Source organism: Lipophrys pholis, assembly GCF_963383615.2.
Source record: "Lipophrys pholis genome assembly, chromosome: 8".
NCBI classification, from domain to species: Eukaryota; Metazoa; Chordata; class Actinopteri; order Blenniiformes; family Blenniidae; genus Lipophrys; species Lipophrys pholis.
In genome coordinates, this window is record NC_137630.1 from 24,740,469 (window position 1) to 24,758,122 (window position 17,654).

The 17,654-nt window shown below is 41.5% G+C and overlaps 1 protein-coding gene across 4 annotated transcripts in view; it reads right to left on the minus strand.

Moving 5' to 3' along the window:
• The window catches only part of scube3 (signal peptide, CUB domain, EGF-like 3), an 88,068-nt gene that overhangs the window by 14,482 nt on the left and 55,932 nt on the right, over nt 1-17,654 (minus strand). For 2 of the 4 annotated variants that reach the window (XM_080469365.1, XM_080469367.1), the window contains exons 7-9: nt 12,931-12,978; nt 6,026-6,142; nt 4,442-4,564 (exon numbers count right to left, since the gene is read on the minus strand). In XM_080469365.1, the coding sequence (XP_080325491.1) occupies nt 4,442-4,564; nt 6,026-6,142; nt 12,931-12,978 (288 nt within the window). The remainder of the gene's footprint in view (nt 1-4,441; nt 4,565-6,025; nt 6,143-12,930; nt 12,979-17,654) is intronic. The other 2 variants (XM_080469366.1, XM_080469368.1) reach the window with 2 other exon arrangements.

The window sequence follows — 17,654 nt, forward strand, 5'->3', positions numbered from 1 at the left end:
GAGTTTTCAAATGAATTTTTTCTTTAAGTATATGTAATAAAAGCCTATTAAGTGATCAATTTACGAAAATGTGCAGAAGCTTTTCATTTTTTGAACCATTCAAAACAACACAAGCAAAGAAATGCTGATTTGATACCAACCTCATCTCCTTGGCTAAAGCAATTGAGGATTAACGTAATGAATGAAAAAAAAAAAAAGATATTTTAAAACCTATAATTCTCTACCAAGGGATATGAAACATGAGCAAAAACAAACTCAAACTCGTCCCCAACGGAGGCATCTTGAGAGTGGATGAGCACAGTGGGGGTTGGTACATGCTCTATGAGTCATCGCGAAAGTGATGGTATTCGAGCATATTAAGAATAAAGTTTACTCAAGCACTCTTCTGAAAAAGGGAGCGTCGAAAAAACCCTCTGGGAATTAGGCGTGGCGGCTGAGTTGATCCTGAAAAAATGCTGCGCGAAGTGACGCCAGAAGACGATTTGTAACTTATCATTATATTGTTTTGTGTTGTGCCACGCTAGGGAGCAGATGTGTGATGACATCTGGGAGTCCTGCAACCCTTATTTACAAGGCAGCGAGGGTGAAGTATGCAGTGGGTGGGCAAGACGACATCATGAGGGGGATGTACGTGCGAAACGGGTTGCCTCGCTGCTGTGCGCCACCTAAGAACTCAAGGAGCGACGAGAAATTATAAAGCATCAGACCTTCTTTACGCTTTTTCTGCCTCCATCACTGTAAACTGTAACTTTGCACAGAACGAAATAAACAAAGAAAGAAAGAAAGAAAGAATAACAATGTCAATTGAGGTGAACAGAAATTTAAAAAAAGGGCAGTATTGTTTATTCCAAATGGATAATCCCTCTATCGTAGATGTTCCCTCTGCAGAAAGCATGAGGCCTGATGAACATCTCCCTGAGTGCCCTCATATGGATTAAGAGCGAGACTCTGGAGGAATGTCGACGGGGGCTCAGCGGACATGCCCCGTCCTGACTTATGGGCCATGGTCCACTGACAGCAGGGAAACACCATGACTGTTTAAACCGAGATAAACCCAGAGTTCAGTTTACACATCTCAACACATCGCCAAGACGGCAAACGTCTATTTAAGAGTAACCGATACCTCAGAGCACTTCCACACACAACCGGGCATCTATTACTGCGATCGGGGCAGTAAATTTACCCCAAGTGCATCTAATCTTCTTCATCTTTCACATCTGGAGTTACAGAGTGTGACGCACGACAGGAATTCTACTGGATATTTTATTAATTACAGTAATAAATAAATGCCAGACAAAGAAATTTTAAAAAAAAAGAACCACTCACACAATGATTTTGTGCACCTCGATATCGAGATGCTGAAGCAGCACAATGTAATCTGCAGCTTTTAAGGAGTTTTGCGAACTCTGAGAAAACTACTCCAGATTTTAAATGATAAAATAATTGATTGCAATAATTGCCTTCGGCAAGACGTGGACAACCTGAACGATAATGTACATAAACAACCATTAAACACTATTGGCCTAACGATTTATGCAATTTCACTTATCATGTAAATTAGCAGTTATGATGTGATGATGATCCCAGATTTGAGTAATTTAGTAATTATATACAGATTGGCTAACCTCCACCCATCTTTACATCTGACAGACTTTGCCAGTCTAAAATGCTTTATTTAATTCTCGGTCATATTACAAAAACCGCAGCCAATTAACTTAATCGGTTTGCAAAATGTTCTATCGCTCTACTCTTTCAGACTTTTGTTGCCTCTGTGCAGCTTTTCTAAGATGTACTGTGTCATTTCAAAATGGTAAATGGACTTCACTTATACGGCGCTTTCCAATCACGTGAGAGACACCAAAGCGCTTTACATCGTTAATCACATTCACCCATTCACACACACATTTACGTACCAACGGAGGCTGCTGCCACGCAAGGCGCTGTCAATCCATTTGGAGCAATATGGGGTTTGGATTGGAAGGTTGCAGGAACCTTCTTTTTGAAATCCTTTTAAATGATGTTTTATGTAATAGTAAAATGTCTTACTTTATTATTTAGTTTAGTTTAATTTGCTCTAATGTATATCTGTTAGTTTTCTTACATTTCCATTTAACACATTTTCCCAAACTTTTTGCAATTGGGCAGTAGTGTGCATTGTGCTGTAAGGAAAAACACAGTTTGCAATTCATGCATCTTCAGTACCGCCTCACCCAGCTGACTGAGTGCACCAATCCATCGCAGGAAAACAGACAGATAACTGCGCATCTTCACACCCCAAATCAACTGTGTGAAGACACCGGAGTAACGGGAGAAAACCCCACGCAGGCACAGAGAGAACATGCAAACTCCTCACAGAAAGGCCTGGCCTAGATTTGACCCCACGGCCTTCTTATTACGAAAGAAGATTGTTCACCTCTTCGCCACCATGTGTAATATACCCTTCGATACCTAAATATCATAATAACTAATCCATGATACATTGTCCTAAATTAACTGTTTTTGTTTCCTATTTCTTTTCTGGTGTTTTTGGTTAAACAACAATTATTACAATCAAATAAAAGGAAAGCGTATACAGACCCATACGAAATACAAAACACAAGAGAGTGGCAGAGGCGGCTAACACAATAAGAACAAAAAACATATAAGAGGAAGCTCAATGTTTCCTGAGAGGCACTTCACTGTTATTTTGCCCAGCTCTCTACCAAAGTGTGCAGATAAATATGATATGAATGAGAGGCGAGGATAAGAGGCGAGCAGGTGAGTGTGCGAGATGCCTGGAAACACCTCACTCAACCGGAGGCAAGCTTTATCACAACCCTTCACTCTAGACAAAACACACAGCACCAAACAAGGACAACACTGTTCCAAAGTTGACTGTGCACCCAAACAGCACATGGCTGAGTTGGTTAAGGCACGGTGCCACGGAAAACAAGCAGCGATTTACATTCCTACATGCACAGACTGCATTCTCCCAGTTATCGGCATTAGTTTCGCAAAATCAACTTTGCATTGTTTGGCTCTGAATAATGAAAGAAAGGCATCCCATCAAAAATAAATTTGGAGAGAGAAGAAAGTGGCATCAGGGCATGGTGACACTCCAAGTGTTTTCATTGGGCACATATGATGTTTGCGTACTGCGTACCGAGTCGTGTGATTCAGTACAGCAACTTGTTGCATGACAGTGATGTGTACCAGACTGAATATTGATTGACCACATCAATAAAGTAAAGGGAGTAAATTGGGGGGGAAAAAAAGAAAAGAAAAAAGAGAAGCCTGTCATCTGTTTTTCCACTCGGAGAGAGGCTGACGCGGCTCCACAGTTCTTAGCTTGCCTGTCTTCTCTCAGCAGAGTTTTTCTGTAGTGGTATAATTCATCCAAGAAGCAGTTTTCTTCGGTCGCAACTTTAATTTTCCACACCTGCGTTCGAGCTTGGCGAACTCCTATTCGTTCTGCAGCGAGCTCCCCGACACCTCCTGCTGCGCGGTGGCTACCACCGAACGTAACCGGCAAACAAGCCAGAGAGGCCTGGTTTGGCGTCGCGACAAGCTCGAAATCACTGGAAGCATATTTTCATGCAATTGGGAGGATACAGCTGGTTTAACACTCCCAAATTCTCAAAAGAATGATTCTGTTGGATTTGGAACAAATCACCTAAAATTAAGAAACCTCCTGTGTGTAGTTTGAAAACGGATAAACTGAAAGATATGCAACTTCCTGTTTTCCTTCCATCCTTCTTGTGTTAAGAAAGTGACTATGAACCCATCAGTCATAATATTATCAGCACTGATAGGTGAAGGTAATAGAGCAAATCTCTTTATTGATGGCTGCTCGGTAGTTAAGCAAGTTCTTCCTGTGTGTGGGTCCGTTTTTTCTCGGTACTAAGGTTTTCCCGTCACAGACACAAAATGTGCGTTCAAGTTTGATTGGTGATTTTCTTGTAGGAGTGAAGTGTGAGTGTTGCGTGTCTGTGGGTGTTGGACACCTGTACATTTATCATGACACCTATTAATATGTGGGATATATATGATGGCAAGTACATTTTGTTCCATAAGAAAAAAAAAACTTTGTCAAAAAGCTAATTGAAATAGTTAGATGAGTACATTAGAGCATTTCTAAATCCGGACATCTTGTGGGGTGTTCCCAGTCTGTAGTGTCTATTAAAAGTGATGCAAAAAAAAAAGAAAAAGCTGTGATTTCATGTGTGGACATGCCATTTCTACTCCTTTGCAGTGCCAGATACCAAAGCACACCTTCAGAGGTCTAAAGGACCCAGGCCTTAAGGGATCTACACAAGACTACCAACAGTACACATAAAAAAAACAAAAAAAACAGTTATGTCTGTTGGATAAAACAGTTTAGTGCATTCTTAATGTACATCACAAATTACGATTAATGACTTAAAGAAAAATAAAGAAAGGAAAGAAGAATAGCGATGCGTACCTTGACAAGTTCGCTCGTTGGTTAGCAGCTTGTAGCCCTTCTTGCAGCTGCACTCGAAGCTCCCCACTGTGTTTCGACACACATGATCACACCCCCCATTGTTCAGACGGCACTCATCAATGTCTGTGAATACAAAATCTTAATGAGGAGTGGATACAGCAAATCACTTATGGCAACTGAAAAGCGGAGAAAATTATGCTTAAACCCGCAGTACGTGACTTTTTTCCCTCACATGCGAGTAAAAACAGACTGCGAATGTCATAACAAATAGGCTTTCTGTATGAGACATTTGCACATCTTGCAGACATTTAGTAAAGGATTTACCGAGTGCTTAAAAGGGCTTTACAGAAGTATACAGAGTCATGTCATTCTTGGTGGTCTCATCACTATAAAACACTTTTTTTCTAGTATGGAACTATTGATTATGACAGCTTATCAAGTCATGACAGAGAACTAAAGATATCTGGACAAAGGTAATTATGGTGAAACATTGGAAAAGTATCTGTTGGGTAACATTAAAACTTTAAATGAGCTGCAGGGATTTATTTAGTGGTCTTCAGATGGACTAAAAATGTATTTGCGTGTGGCTTTAATGGGCTGCAGCTCCACACAGCGAGGCCTTGAGGCAGTAAAGCCTTTAAATCACAGCTGTCCATCTCCTTCCGATTACCCGGCTCTTTTATTTCTGCAGCCAATACTCAATCGATATGCCGTGTGTTCATGCCTGCTTTGGATGACTGTGCCCTCTCTTGACAAGTTTGGCAGCAGCCCTGATTAATGCAGAATCACCATCGTAAATGAGGCGTCTGCCTCTTGAGGGAGTCATCATCATCTGGTTGAAATAAATGCATGAGAGATGGAATTAAATAATCCGTTCCTTGCTCCATCTTTGTCTCCGCTCCTCACAAGTGCCTGGCCTGAAGCGAGCTCCTGTCTTCGTTTGCCAGTGCAGCCTGGGTTTGTTTTCCTCGTCTTTTCTCTCAAACCCCACCAATATAAGACAATGCACTTTTTCAGCATTTAGTATCTTATAAAAAAAAACACAGAAAGCAAGCGAAGTCCTATCCGTACTTTCCTGAAAACACAAATCATCCTCATTCTCTCAAATGATAATAAAATTACATGCAAGCTGTTATAATGATTTATTACACGCAAGATAAGTAAAAAAAAAAACAACAAAAAAAAACTGCTACAATGTGCAGGTTGCCTGAGCTGTGGATGCTCAGCAGACATTCGGGGAGGAGGACGACGACGATGGTGTTACAGTGGGAAAAACTGTCAGAAAAATCGATGGCATGACAAAACATTGCTCAAAACACGTCACCGCTAAGGAGGTAATAGTTGGGAGATGGGTGACATGGTGTCACACACCGTAGCGACACTCTTGCTGCAGTGAGAGAGAAGTTAATAAGGGGGAAATCTAACTGGCGGGGCTGGGAAGGCGCTAACTGGGCGTGGGCGTGATTAACTGTACAGTTATTCCGGCGAGCTCCAGGTGGAGACAGAGAGAGGCTCCAGCGGGAGATGAATTTGGTGACAGTCTGGACAGGTGCAGGCTGGAGCTGTGGGCGGCGGGCGGGTTACCTTTGCAGGTCTTGCGGTCCGGTTGCAGAGTGAAGCCAACGGGACAGCTGCATCGGACTCCCGTCACCGAATCGTGACACGTGCTATCACAGCCGCCATTGTTCACTGCACAGGTCTCTGCAGTGAAACAAGCACTCAGTCAGACGTTTTCCCGGGGAAAAAAACATGGTGGCCTACTTATTCCTCCACACTGAAACGGCACGCATGCATACAGGCGTCACAGTAGAAAGGAAGGGACATTAGGTACACAGATCATTTTTGCAGTGCTCAGTTTTAAAGAGGAAATAAGGATCGAAAACAGGACAGTTGTTAAGAAATGTTAAGCGTTCACACTGCCAAACATGGGACTTCAAATTTTTCTCTAAATCTGTGAGTAAAAAGCGAGTGTGTGTGCTTGTTTATCTTTGGTCAAGGTGAAAAGTCCTTATAACTACTTCAGACATCTGTCTCTTCTCCATTATCAAGGTACAGTTTTCACTTCCAGACAAATTCGAACAAAACACTTTTTCCTGGTTTTTACAAAACCTTCAAGGCATTTTGAAGTTGGAAAAAAAAAAAAAAAGAAGCAATTTCAGCTCCCTGGCCCTTGTGTTGGCTACACTGATTTGAAAGAGGCAGGTAGTCAGTCAAGACAGGATGGCTGAGGTCTGATTCTGAGACAGTGACAAATTTGACAGACACTTTCATTTTAAGCAACGGTGAAATCTGGAGACATTTGGCCTCAATTTAGAGACCAGGTGGGCCTCACTAGTTACCAGCTTTATAAGACCCCCCCCCCTGGAAAATCCATGTACGTGAGAACAAAACATACAAACAAAACAATTTTTGTGAAACAGCGGCTTCAAACTGCCGTGAGGCGAGTGGTCATCTACACAGCTCATCACGTCTCTCTAATGGGCTGTAGGAAACTGGCTGGCAGCTCCTCTGACAAGGAGCCAGCACAGCTGGCACAGTCCACGACTTCACACTGGCAAGAAGATGGCCGCTCGCACACGACATTAAATTGGGATTGCAGCTGTATTTTTTCCTCTCTCTCTTTTATTTAATTTCTTTTTAAATACATAATGAAACACTCTTTGACAAACTAAGTGATTCAGCCAGCAGCAGCAATCTTTAAAACCTTATAATATCTCCTATATCTAAACACTAAAGGTGCTTTCAATGAGGCCAGAGGACACTGTGACTTAAAGCAAAACATGTAAACACAGTGTTTGTATATATTTGAATGCTAAGCAAGTTTTGCTCAAAAATGAAGCATTCCCGATAAAGCTCACTAACTTTAAACTACAAGAAAAAACATGTTATATACTGTTATAAAGGCTGGGTTTGTTCATCTGTGACTTTGCTTTCGGCTGCACATCTTCTGAGAGAGAGCTGGGATCGTCTCCGGCACCCTGTGACCCTGAACAAGATGAAGTGGGATGTTACTGAACCAGATGCAGGTATATTGTATTCACTATTAGAGACTTTTACACTGGACTGTTTTTTTTTTTCTAATTGTAAGACAATGTATACCAGTTTCACCAGTAACTAAATTATTGTAAAAAAAAAAAAAAAAAAAAAAAGTGTTATTTACTAGTAAAAAAGCTTATAGAGCTGCGGCGTCTCAATTCAGGGGCTGAATCCTTCGAACGCTGCGGCCATAGTCGTCTTTGGAGGACAGGTCCTTTGCAGGCTGGGTAATTTGCAGGGTAAAACTAACAAGATGAGATGATTTATGAGGCATTACCGGCCTCACGCCGGTTGCTAGGCAACCGTAGCGTCAGTACCGTATCACGGGGGAGAAGTGAATTGTCGTGCTTTGTGTTTTTGGTTACACACCGTTGCTGGAGATGTTTCACTCAGCACGACTAATAATATCACATACTTATTTTTCATTCATTTTGTTTGTAATTTGAGTTGAAAGTCGAGGCTGACACTCCAAAGTGTTTTCCTGTCCTGTGGATCTGATGCCCATAACTGGATGTCGGGTGGGTCTGCGGATGTGCGCCAGTTAGGAATGGTGCATAAGCAAAGCAGATTGTTTGCTTAGTGCTATGAATCTTGGGATATGTATATTTGTAAAATATACGCCTGTTTCGATCGTTTGTTATCATGAAAACAACGGAAACGTCTCGCTGTGCTGGGACTGATGTTATTAACCTCACAACCCCTGAATACGGCAACGTGCACATATTCCAACAAGCCAGTCATTCATCAATTAGCTGGTAACCTTCATTTAAATTAATTTGTTTCGTAGATCCATTATTTTTCTCAGACGTAAGTAGTTCCTTCAGAATAATCACAAGTCACAAATCAGAATAATTGCAAACTTTTCATAGGTATTACTGTGAAACGTTTGTGGATAATATTCAGACTCCGTAATCATCACTATTTTTAATAACAGGATAAAAATCCCTTTTTATCGACTTAGACGTCAAAGCCAGAATGATCAACATTAACTCCTGAGCTCCTTCGGTGAAGTGTTTACCGTATTTTGTCTAGCTAAAAAGCTCAAGAGGATGCACGATACCTCATACCAAACCAGACTAGAGACTGAAGCGCTGCGGGTTCACATAATTGCAAAGTGTGAGCAGAGACGGTTGGCAGAGGAGCTGATAAGGCAATGTTGGGACATGCCTCCAAAACGCTTAGCCAGACAGCCATCTCACCCAACGGTAATGATCATGTGTTAAGAGAGCAAAGAAACATTTTTGACATTATGGTTTTTGTGAAGAAAGAGCGGAGACGCATGCCCTGGTATGTGTGTGGGTTTGTGTGTTTTGGATGAACACCAGCCACCCTCTTGTGCAGTGCACCGCGTTGGGACACGCAATTACTGCAATGGCGGGGCGACATTTTGCAAATACTCTCCAATATGACGCGCAGGGTGTTTGGTCTAATGCTGAGACTTTACCGGATAGGTTTTCATACGGAGAGGGTCAGACGGTGTACATCATCTTTTAGCAGAAGCCACAGGATTTTCAAGCTGCAGCGCTTCTTAGATTTACATCAGGACTGTTGACAAGCCGCTTGTCATCAGCCATTTATGTCGGCCACGATCCAAATACATAAAGAAGTGAATTTCCCCACAAAAAAAGGCACAAGACTGACGGTTTTACACAGATACTCGATGTCCTGAGCCAAAAAATGCAAAAGAATCTTTTAAACAGATTTGAGTCCAGATTTTCTGGCCTTTCTCTCTAAAGTTTGCATGTTCTTCCTGCATAGTAGTTTCCTCCCACAGCCCAAAAATATGCGCACAAGGTTACCTGGTGCCTGAAGTGTGTGTCATAACCAGCTGGGATCATCAGTCAGATAAAAGGGTGTAAACGACGTCTGATGGGTGTTTGGATTTTGGCAGCACGCTGGTGCGGTGCGTCCATCATTGATACTTGACCTGCTGTGGTCTTTAAAATGTACATTTCCTTCCACATTGTTGGAGAGATGGATATAGGAACTGATTTATCTGGGGAGTCTGAACACAAAAGTGAAGAGTGAGGCATGAAGCAGGAAGCGGTTGGCTTGTGTCTCCGTGAGATTTATGGGATGTTTTCTTTAACCCACATCGTAAAAACTTAACCTTTTTGAAACAATTACTCTGTTTGCTCTTTTCCCCCCTGTGCTCTGTCTACAAAACACCATTTTCCCTTTTTTTTTAATTCTATGTGATAGAGAGTGTATTTGAGCTACCCACGTTCCCTGAAATATAGCAAAGTACTGTAGTTTATATGAAGTCACTCCGGTTTAGTCCATTTCTCCCAACAGTCAATACATAAGTTTGAATGAGTTGAATTACTCAGTGTACGATGGGAGGGAGGGATTTTTCTGATGATAGGAAAAAAACAAGGTAAAACAACAGAAACTAGGGCGTAAAGACACTTCAAATGTCATTAAAGCTTCATGTTTTGTTAAAATTCGGTGTTTTGACTTTAATATAGTATCGATTAAATTGAATGCAAAACTATAATAAAGGTTACAGCAGTGTTGGTTGGTTGGTGGGATTTAATACAGCTTTAACTCTAAACGCTATCTGACACCAGTCAATAAACGCCATGAGGTGATGATGAAGTTACTAAGAAAGATTAAAGCCTCTATTTGAAAACTATAGAAAATCTGGAATTCAACCAAACTTGACCCCCTGGTTTGAGCCGGTGTGCAGCTGGCGTGTGAGTTTAGATTTAATCTTGTGATGACTCTGTTTTACTTACAGTTCAAGATTGGCCACAACAGTTTATCCCCTTGTGCAATACGGAATTAAATCATTAAATCTTCACTACACTGGGGGAGAGTAAGAAAGTAGTGGTGTAATGAAATAACAATGAGGTATTTGTACTTCCCTTTATGAACGTTGCTGCTTTGAACCTACTGGCAGTTGAGTCTGCATGTTCTTCCTTGTGCTTTCTAGGTCAATCGGTGACTCTAAATTTCTCACAGTTATGTTAGGACGCAAGCGTGTAAGATGATGTTTAACTCTCCAATGGAGACCTGTCCACTGTATACCCTGCTTCGCACCCGGCGTTGGTCAGGATACTCTCCAACACCCCCACAACCGGCGACTGGATCAAGCACTCACGGAAGATGACGGATGGGTGTTTGGATTTTCTTGACCAAACAGCAAATATGCAAGCAGAGTAAATCCCCTCAGAAAGAGCAGCACTTATTTGATTAAAACCAAATGAAATCTCTGAGGTGAGTGTCCTCTTCATAGTGTATGCCACACAATATTAAAGTTATATTATGGGCTCATAATGTTTTCTCCAGGTACGGCAGTGAAGCTGCTTTAGGTTCGGTACAGTAGCACAGAAAAGCAGAAGACAAATATGCAAAATATATCTCCTGCTCCTTTTATTTCTATTTCTGAGAAGAAGAAAAAAAGAGAAAAAAAACTAGGACACAAATTCTTTAAATAGGTCACACTGTAATATTGTAGTATGAGGGAATGTGGTGTGCATGTACATAAAGTAGTAACAACTCCCAACTTAAAACAGCATTGTTCGACTTCTTACCTTCAATTGGCTACTCCTCTGAGATCAAACCTCCCCACACATGATATAATTAAATCGTAAATCTCTTTGATGTATCAAGGTTTGATACGTCTTCACAGATTTATGAGCTTCTTTTTCCTGGTATCTTTGCCATTTCTATTAAAACACAACTCCTGAACATTCCGCTGGATCGCATTAGTGATATCACCAAGTTTCAATACCGCTGCCCTCCACATGTGCTCCATCGTTCTTTTCACTGCAAATGTGCTGAAACAAAATGCCGTCTGGCCACAAAACAGGAGACACAACCTCTTCGGGTGATTATTTTCAGCATTTGCTGGACACGCGTGAGGAAAAAACAGGGGACCCTGCGTTTCATCTTTTGTATAAATCATGTGCACATTGCTGGCTCCCTAAACAGAGTTAATAGGCCGTGACCACGAGTCCGGGAACACCGCAGCCGAGTGTTTGAAACGGCGCAAGCTTAATTTCACTCATTTCAGTCATATCAAAACACAAATAATATAGTCTTTGGTCGGCCTCCCAAAAGCCATCATAGGCAAACCGGTGATGTTTTAGACTCTGGGCGAAGCCTTGCATCACTTGTGCCAGTGCATCCTGATTCAAGAAAGGACTATATTGTGTCTAACTATAGGTGCAGTCACAAACAAGCCCAAATGTGAAGAAAAGGTGAGTAAAGATGTGTACATCGTTTAAACCCCGTACAGGTGCATCTCAAATGGGAAAGTCACTGAAAATGTCCTAATATTGTCAGTTATTCCTATACTCATAACTCTTACATTTCCATGCGACGAACTCTAATTGTGATAATCATGGCCTGAAGTTTAAAATATAAAAATGAAATTGAAAAGAAAAGAAAAACATCTAATAGGACAAAAATATTTTGGCAATCTTTGTATTTTCATGATCTATACGGTGAAATTATTCATAAATTTGAAAGAAAGCTTCCAAACAACAACAAAAAGCTTGAATTACCTCAGTTTATGTGTAATAATTATCACATTTTGAGATGTATTCATATGTATGTAGAAATTAAAAAATATTTTGACATATTCCCATTTTCTATTTAAAATATGGTCCAAAATAGTTGTGGCAGATGTCCACAATGTGCTGACAGACCCCCAACAAACTTAATACACAACTGCTAGGTAAGTGGCAAATTGACAGTGAAATCATTTTGGTATAAAAACAAAATCCGAGGATGGCTCAGTCTTTTTAAATAGTACAGATTAGGAGGGGACGGGGCCATTCCGGGGAAACAACCTGCATGCAAATTGCACACAAAACAGGTGGAAATGAACCATCCCAAATGTTTTTAAACATATTGCTTGAATCAAATTCATAATTTCCATATACTTTCTCTAAAAACATGTTCAGCTGGCAAGCTGTCAGTAACAGTGATTTGGTATGAAAACCACATCTAAGAATAAGTTGTTTTTTTGTTTTTTTTTTAAGTGAAAATTAGGAGAGGTTCACAATTCTGTAAACAAATGTGTTTGCAAGCAGTCCAGGAAGTGATGAACATTGCATCCAAGTGAGACAAAACAAGTGAAAATGATCCTGTTGTATAAATGATTAAAACATATACAACCTCAACCCCCAGTTTTACGATGTGGTACAAACTGTATGTGTCTCTATCTCGCTATGTAAGGCTCATACCACTCGCAAGAGACTCCCTGTTTGCAGCTGTGTTTTCAAAAGGTGCGGTTTGACACGGGCAGTGGTTGTTATTGAGAGGGCATTCACAGAAGGAAGAGGAAGGTGGTGGGGGAGTCAGAGGTCGAGGGTCAAGAAGGACGATGCCCCTGTGGGGAGGGGAAGGGTCTGATCAGTGCCTGCTAGGTTAGCTTCCTCTATTCCCCCCCCACACACACCCACAGACCCCCAGAGAGAGGAGTCAGAAGAACACATATTTACCATTAGGGAACAGCTGTGGGGCTGCCTGGGACTGGACACTCCTCTCTCCTACATGCACACACAAACACACACAAACACATACACACACACACACACACACACACACACACACACACACACACACACACACACACACACACACACACACACACACACACACACACACACACACACACACACACACACACACACACACACACGCACACACAACACGCACGCACACATTGCAAAAACACCACTTTAGTTCTCCGTACACTTGAACCACACAGTATTCGAGTGTGAAAGCAGAGAAGAACTAGTTTCATGTGTTTTAGTCGATGTCCACCTTATTCTCAGCCTTTCTGCGACAGTTCATGTTGATTCTCAAAGAATTTTTCCGGAGAAAATGCATTACGCCATGATGAGTACAGCCATAAACTTTGTATGCAATGCATAATGTGCCCATATTTAACTTCTGCTAGAGGCGACCCAAAGAAGTGACCGTGGAATATAAGGGACGAGATACGACCTCTGCAAAAACAAATGAAACAACCAATCTGTTAACATAACAACTGCCATACACTGAACGTTTGGGGAATATTTTCATGATTGACTGCAAAAACAAAGTTCCCATTAAAGTGAACATGTTCAAACCTTATTATGAACTGAAATACAAATCCAGATGACAAGCTGAAAAATGAGTGTGTTATGAGCTTGTGTGTGCGTCAGCATTTTTAACGTCTCACACTCGTGCAACTTGTTTTTAGCAAAAACAGCAGAGGTTTGGAGAGTTACGGTGACCTAAAACTCTGAGGTTACATGGACCATAATGAATCCAACTGAATCCTGATGGCACGTTAACCTCCGTCTGGTTAGATCACCCTTGAATTTAATTGAAATTCTGATCAGATGTGAGGAGGTCATGACACCCTGTTAATATTCCAATCGGTGTCCATGTAAATCAGATTGTTTTCAACTGCCTGAATTTGACATGTGGTTGAAAGCAAAATATTATGGGATTGACCTACAGATTACATCAGATGATTTTCTTGGTGCATATAAATACCAAGACGACCAATACATAGGACAATATGGCCTGATCGGAAACTATTAAAAAGACAAAAACGAGAGCAGTTCATTGGCACCTCACTTGACATGACTTGAAAAACAAAACAACTATTCAGATTTTACTCTGCAGAGGCGAATGCATGAAGTGATCAACATCAGAAGCATCAATACCACACTAGTTTCACCAGGAATCACATTGTCCAGTGAGACACTGTTCTGGAAATCTCTATTGTCTATGTTTTACGAAACAACGTGAATCACAATCTTTAGCGTCTAAAAGCAGGCACATCAGAAAGGACACATTAAACAGGCGAGTTGTACTGGATCTGTCTCTGAAGAGAACGAACAGGTTTCGTCTTCCATTTATGTTCGACACGCTGTCGTCGTTAAGCTCCAGTGTCGGTGACGCCACTAACAGCACAACTTGTCCTTGATCTCAAAACATTTCAGAAAAAAACCCAGCACTATCGTAGAGACATTTTGTTTCATCTGAAGCCACTTCTTTGGGTCGTCCGCTTCATGTTCAGTAACAGAAAGCTGAGGTAAGATCACATGATCTCATTTATAGTGTGACAAGTCCCAAAAAAGCTTGACCAACTTTTTTCAGATTGCAGTTTATGGAAATAAACGACTTCAATTCATGAAAGGCATCACGGGACAGGGAATAAGGTGGAAAGCTTTCATGATAAGGTATTATTTCACCTGCATTTAACAAATCATTAAGGATCATTTACGCCTGCAGGAGGTGATAATGACATGACAGAATGACATTATGCTGTTGCAAAAGAAAAGACGGCATCTCAGTGGTGAACAACTGAACAAACAGCAGTAATTACTTTCCAAATACTGACAACAAAGTGATAATGACGGGTCTTGTTCTAAACTGAAAAGGGTGACATCTCAAGGCAAAAGTGTTACCTTGCAACATGCAGTCATGCAAATATTCCGCACAGCGCAGACAAACGGTGGTTTTGTTGTTTGCGTGTGAGAGGAGGCTTTTGCTAGTTAGTATGAGCACTGCAAACCTTGACAGACGAAGCAAGTGGTGGTTAGTGCTGCGAGCTGAAAGTCAGGGACAGCCAGATTTGTTTCTGCACTTTATGGAGTCTTTTTATGGTCAGATCATTTCAGAATTGATGTTGTTCGGCTGTTACGTCAAGTCTCCCAAAGCTGACAGTGGCTCAACCATATAAATTATGTGCTGTCACTCAGAAAGTATTTGAGAAAGCATTAGTGTTGTTCGGTTTTCAGCTGCTGTATAATTTATGTCAAATTATGGCTTTTAATTGAAGGCTTTTAACTCGACTAATTGTGCAAGCAAAAGTTGCCAAGCGAATCCCACCTCTGAGTGAATATTTAGCATTTCACACTCAGCTGCAGACCCACATTTTAGTATGCAGACCATTACATTTACATGTGCCCCCGATAAAGTGAGACTTATGGATTGGCTACATGGATGAAGTAGAAAAATCAGCATTTGAAATGCCAATAAGGTGTTTTACATTTTAACTAGGCCTAAAAATAGTCATTTCAGAATTAAAAGAAAAAAAAATGTAATCAAAGTATATACTCTTTTGGCAGGTCATTATGGCATCCACAGTCGGTTCTTTAGAGGCACCAGATGAAGAAGCAGATGTAGATGCAGTAGGTCAAACAGTAACACCGCAGAGCATGCACAGTTCACAAGGACTGCCACAGCTCTACCAATATGTCCCAGTCCTGACATGCAGCATCCAGAAAGAATGATTCTCAGCAGTTGGAGGAGAGGGCACTGTGAGATACATCTGACTACACCAGCATGAATGCACGGACCACCCGAAAAGAGAGCAACATGTTTATGTCATGGGCATATGCCTGCAGACTCCATGTGTTTACATGCATGTGATGCATGCATGCAGGATAAACGATGTACTGCGTGTTTGTGTGGTTGTTTGTATAGCTTTCGGTTTGTATTAGAAAACGCATCTCTCACTCGGTTTGTGTGTTTGTGTGCGTGTGCGTGCGTACGTGCGTGTGTGTGTGTGTGTGTGTTGTACGTGCACACTGTGGCCAACTCTTCAGATGACTGAACTCCTGAGCATGTCTGCATCTGCCTACTATTTGTGAATGTTTATGATTTGCTGTGCTAACAGCATGAATGCTTCCACATGATGGTTGCTCTTTTCCTCATATCTCAACTTACTAGATACACAGACCCACAAACAGACCTGACTTTTTTTTTTCTTTTAGGATAGTTTCAGTCAGAAATGCTCCCAAAAGGAGTATGCATTTGTGAGAATATGACAGTCGACGTTGTGCCACCCATGCAAGCCTTCCTGCCACAAGTATTCCCCCCTCCAGTAGGCAAAGTAACAGCGAGCCAGGAAGGATGGAGGAGAAACACTTTGAAACTGAAAAGTATATGGCACATCATCACGAAATGCACAACCAGTCTGGGTTTGGAAAAATACCCACAGAATGAATGAAAATGCGGCAGAATGCATACGAAACACCCGGCAATTTGGACTGAAGAGTGAAGGTACAGCATACTGAAAGAGCCCACCCACCGAAGAACAAAGCCCCTGACAAGGCAAGAGCTGTTTTGTAATCATGTGCCGTGTTGTTTTTGGATGGGGTATAGAGAGACTGAATGAATCATAAACGTTTCCAATCGATAGCGGAGCTAAACAGATTGCATTTTCACTTTGTCCTGTTTCTATGGATACCCTCGACACTCTATGGATGATTTACTATTTCCGAATGCGTCGACTGAACATTAATTATCGCTATGTGTCATGCAGACGTGTGTAAAAATACACAACAGACCCAGCAGGTCCTCTTTGTTACAATTGTGACTTTTAAAATGTGATTTCTTTGTTTTAAGAGAGGCCGTTTCTTTTATGCACAGAAATACATAAACATAAAAAAAATTTTCTCCAAAACACTGTGAAGTGGTTTTTTTTTGTTGTTGTTTTATGCAGAGAGATGATTATATTAAACCTGGAACCCCAGACTGAAATATCAGTGCACCCCTTTTCAGCTTTTTAACTGTTCCATATATAAACAGCAGTTTCAGCAAATATTGTTTTTAGGTCTTTTCTCTTATAGAAGAGGTTCCTCTGAGTTTGTTCTCATGTGGCTGGGTTTTATTGAAGCTCTTGTCAGTCACTCTTTGGTCCGTGGTTCATTTGGCAGAGCCTTTGTTTTATTGAGGTTTTATTAACTAATTTGCAGTCTGAGAGAAGGGGCGCCCCCATGTCAACCTCGGAGAAGCCTCACCTACGCTGCTGTAACCTCATACTCTGTGGGGGAAATCAAAGACTTTAACTGGCCGACTGCTTTCTAATCTGGCACGTCGAATGTACATTTACTCCGTCTTGACTGAGGCTGGCAAAGACATATAATTTGGTTGCGGTGAACTCTGTGGTATCCTTCTGGTCGAGGGGGTAGCGGCATTAATGGCGGGCTGGGTGACCAGACCTTGACATGGGCCTGGCTCTCATCAGGCCTGCGGTCATAAAGAGGATCCAGAAACACTGAGCTAATCAGCCGCTACCCAAACCGAGCTCTCAAACTTAACAGCCACTGAAACCGAGCAACCACCTCACCAGTCCGCTCTGCAGGCGCACCGTCCTTTACTGGGCTTAACCTCGTGAAAAAAAAAGTCTTAGTCGACTTAGGCTTCCATTACAAAGGTC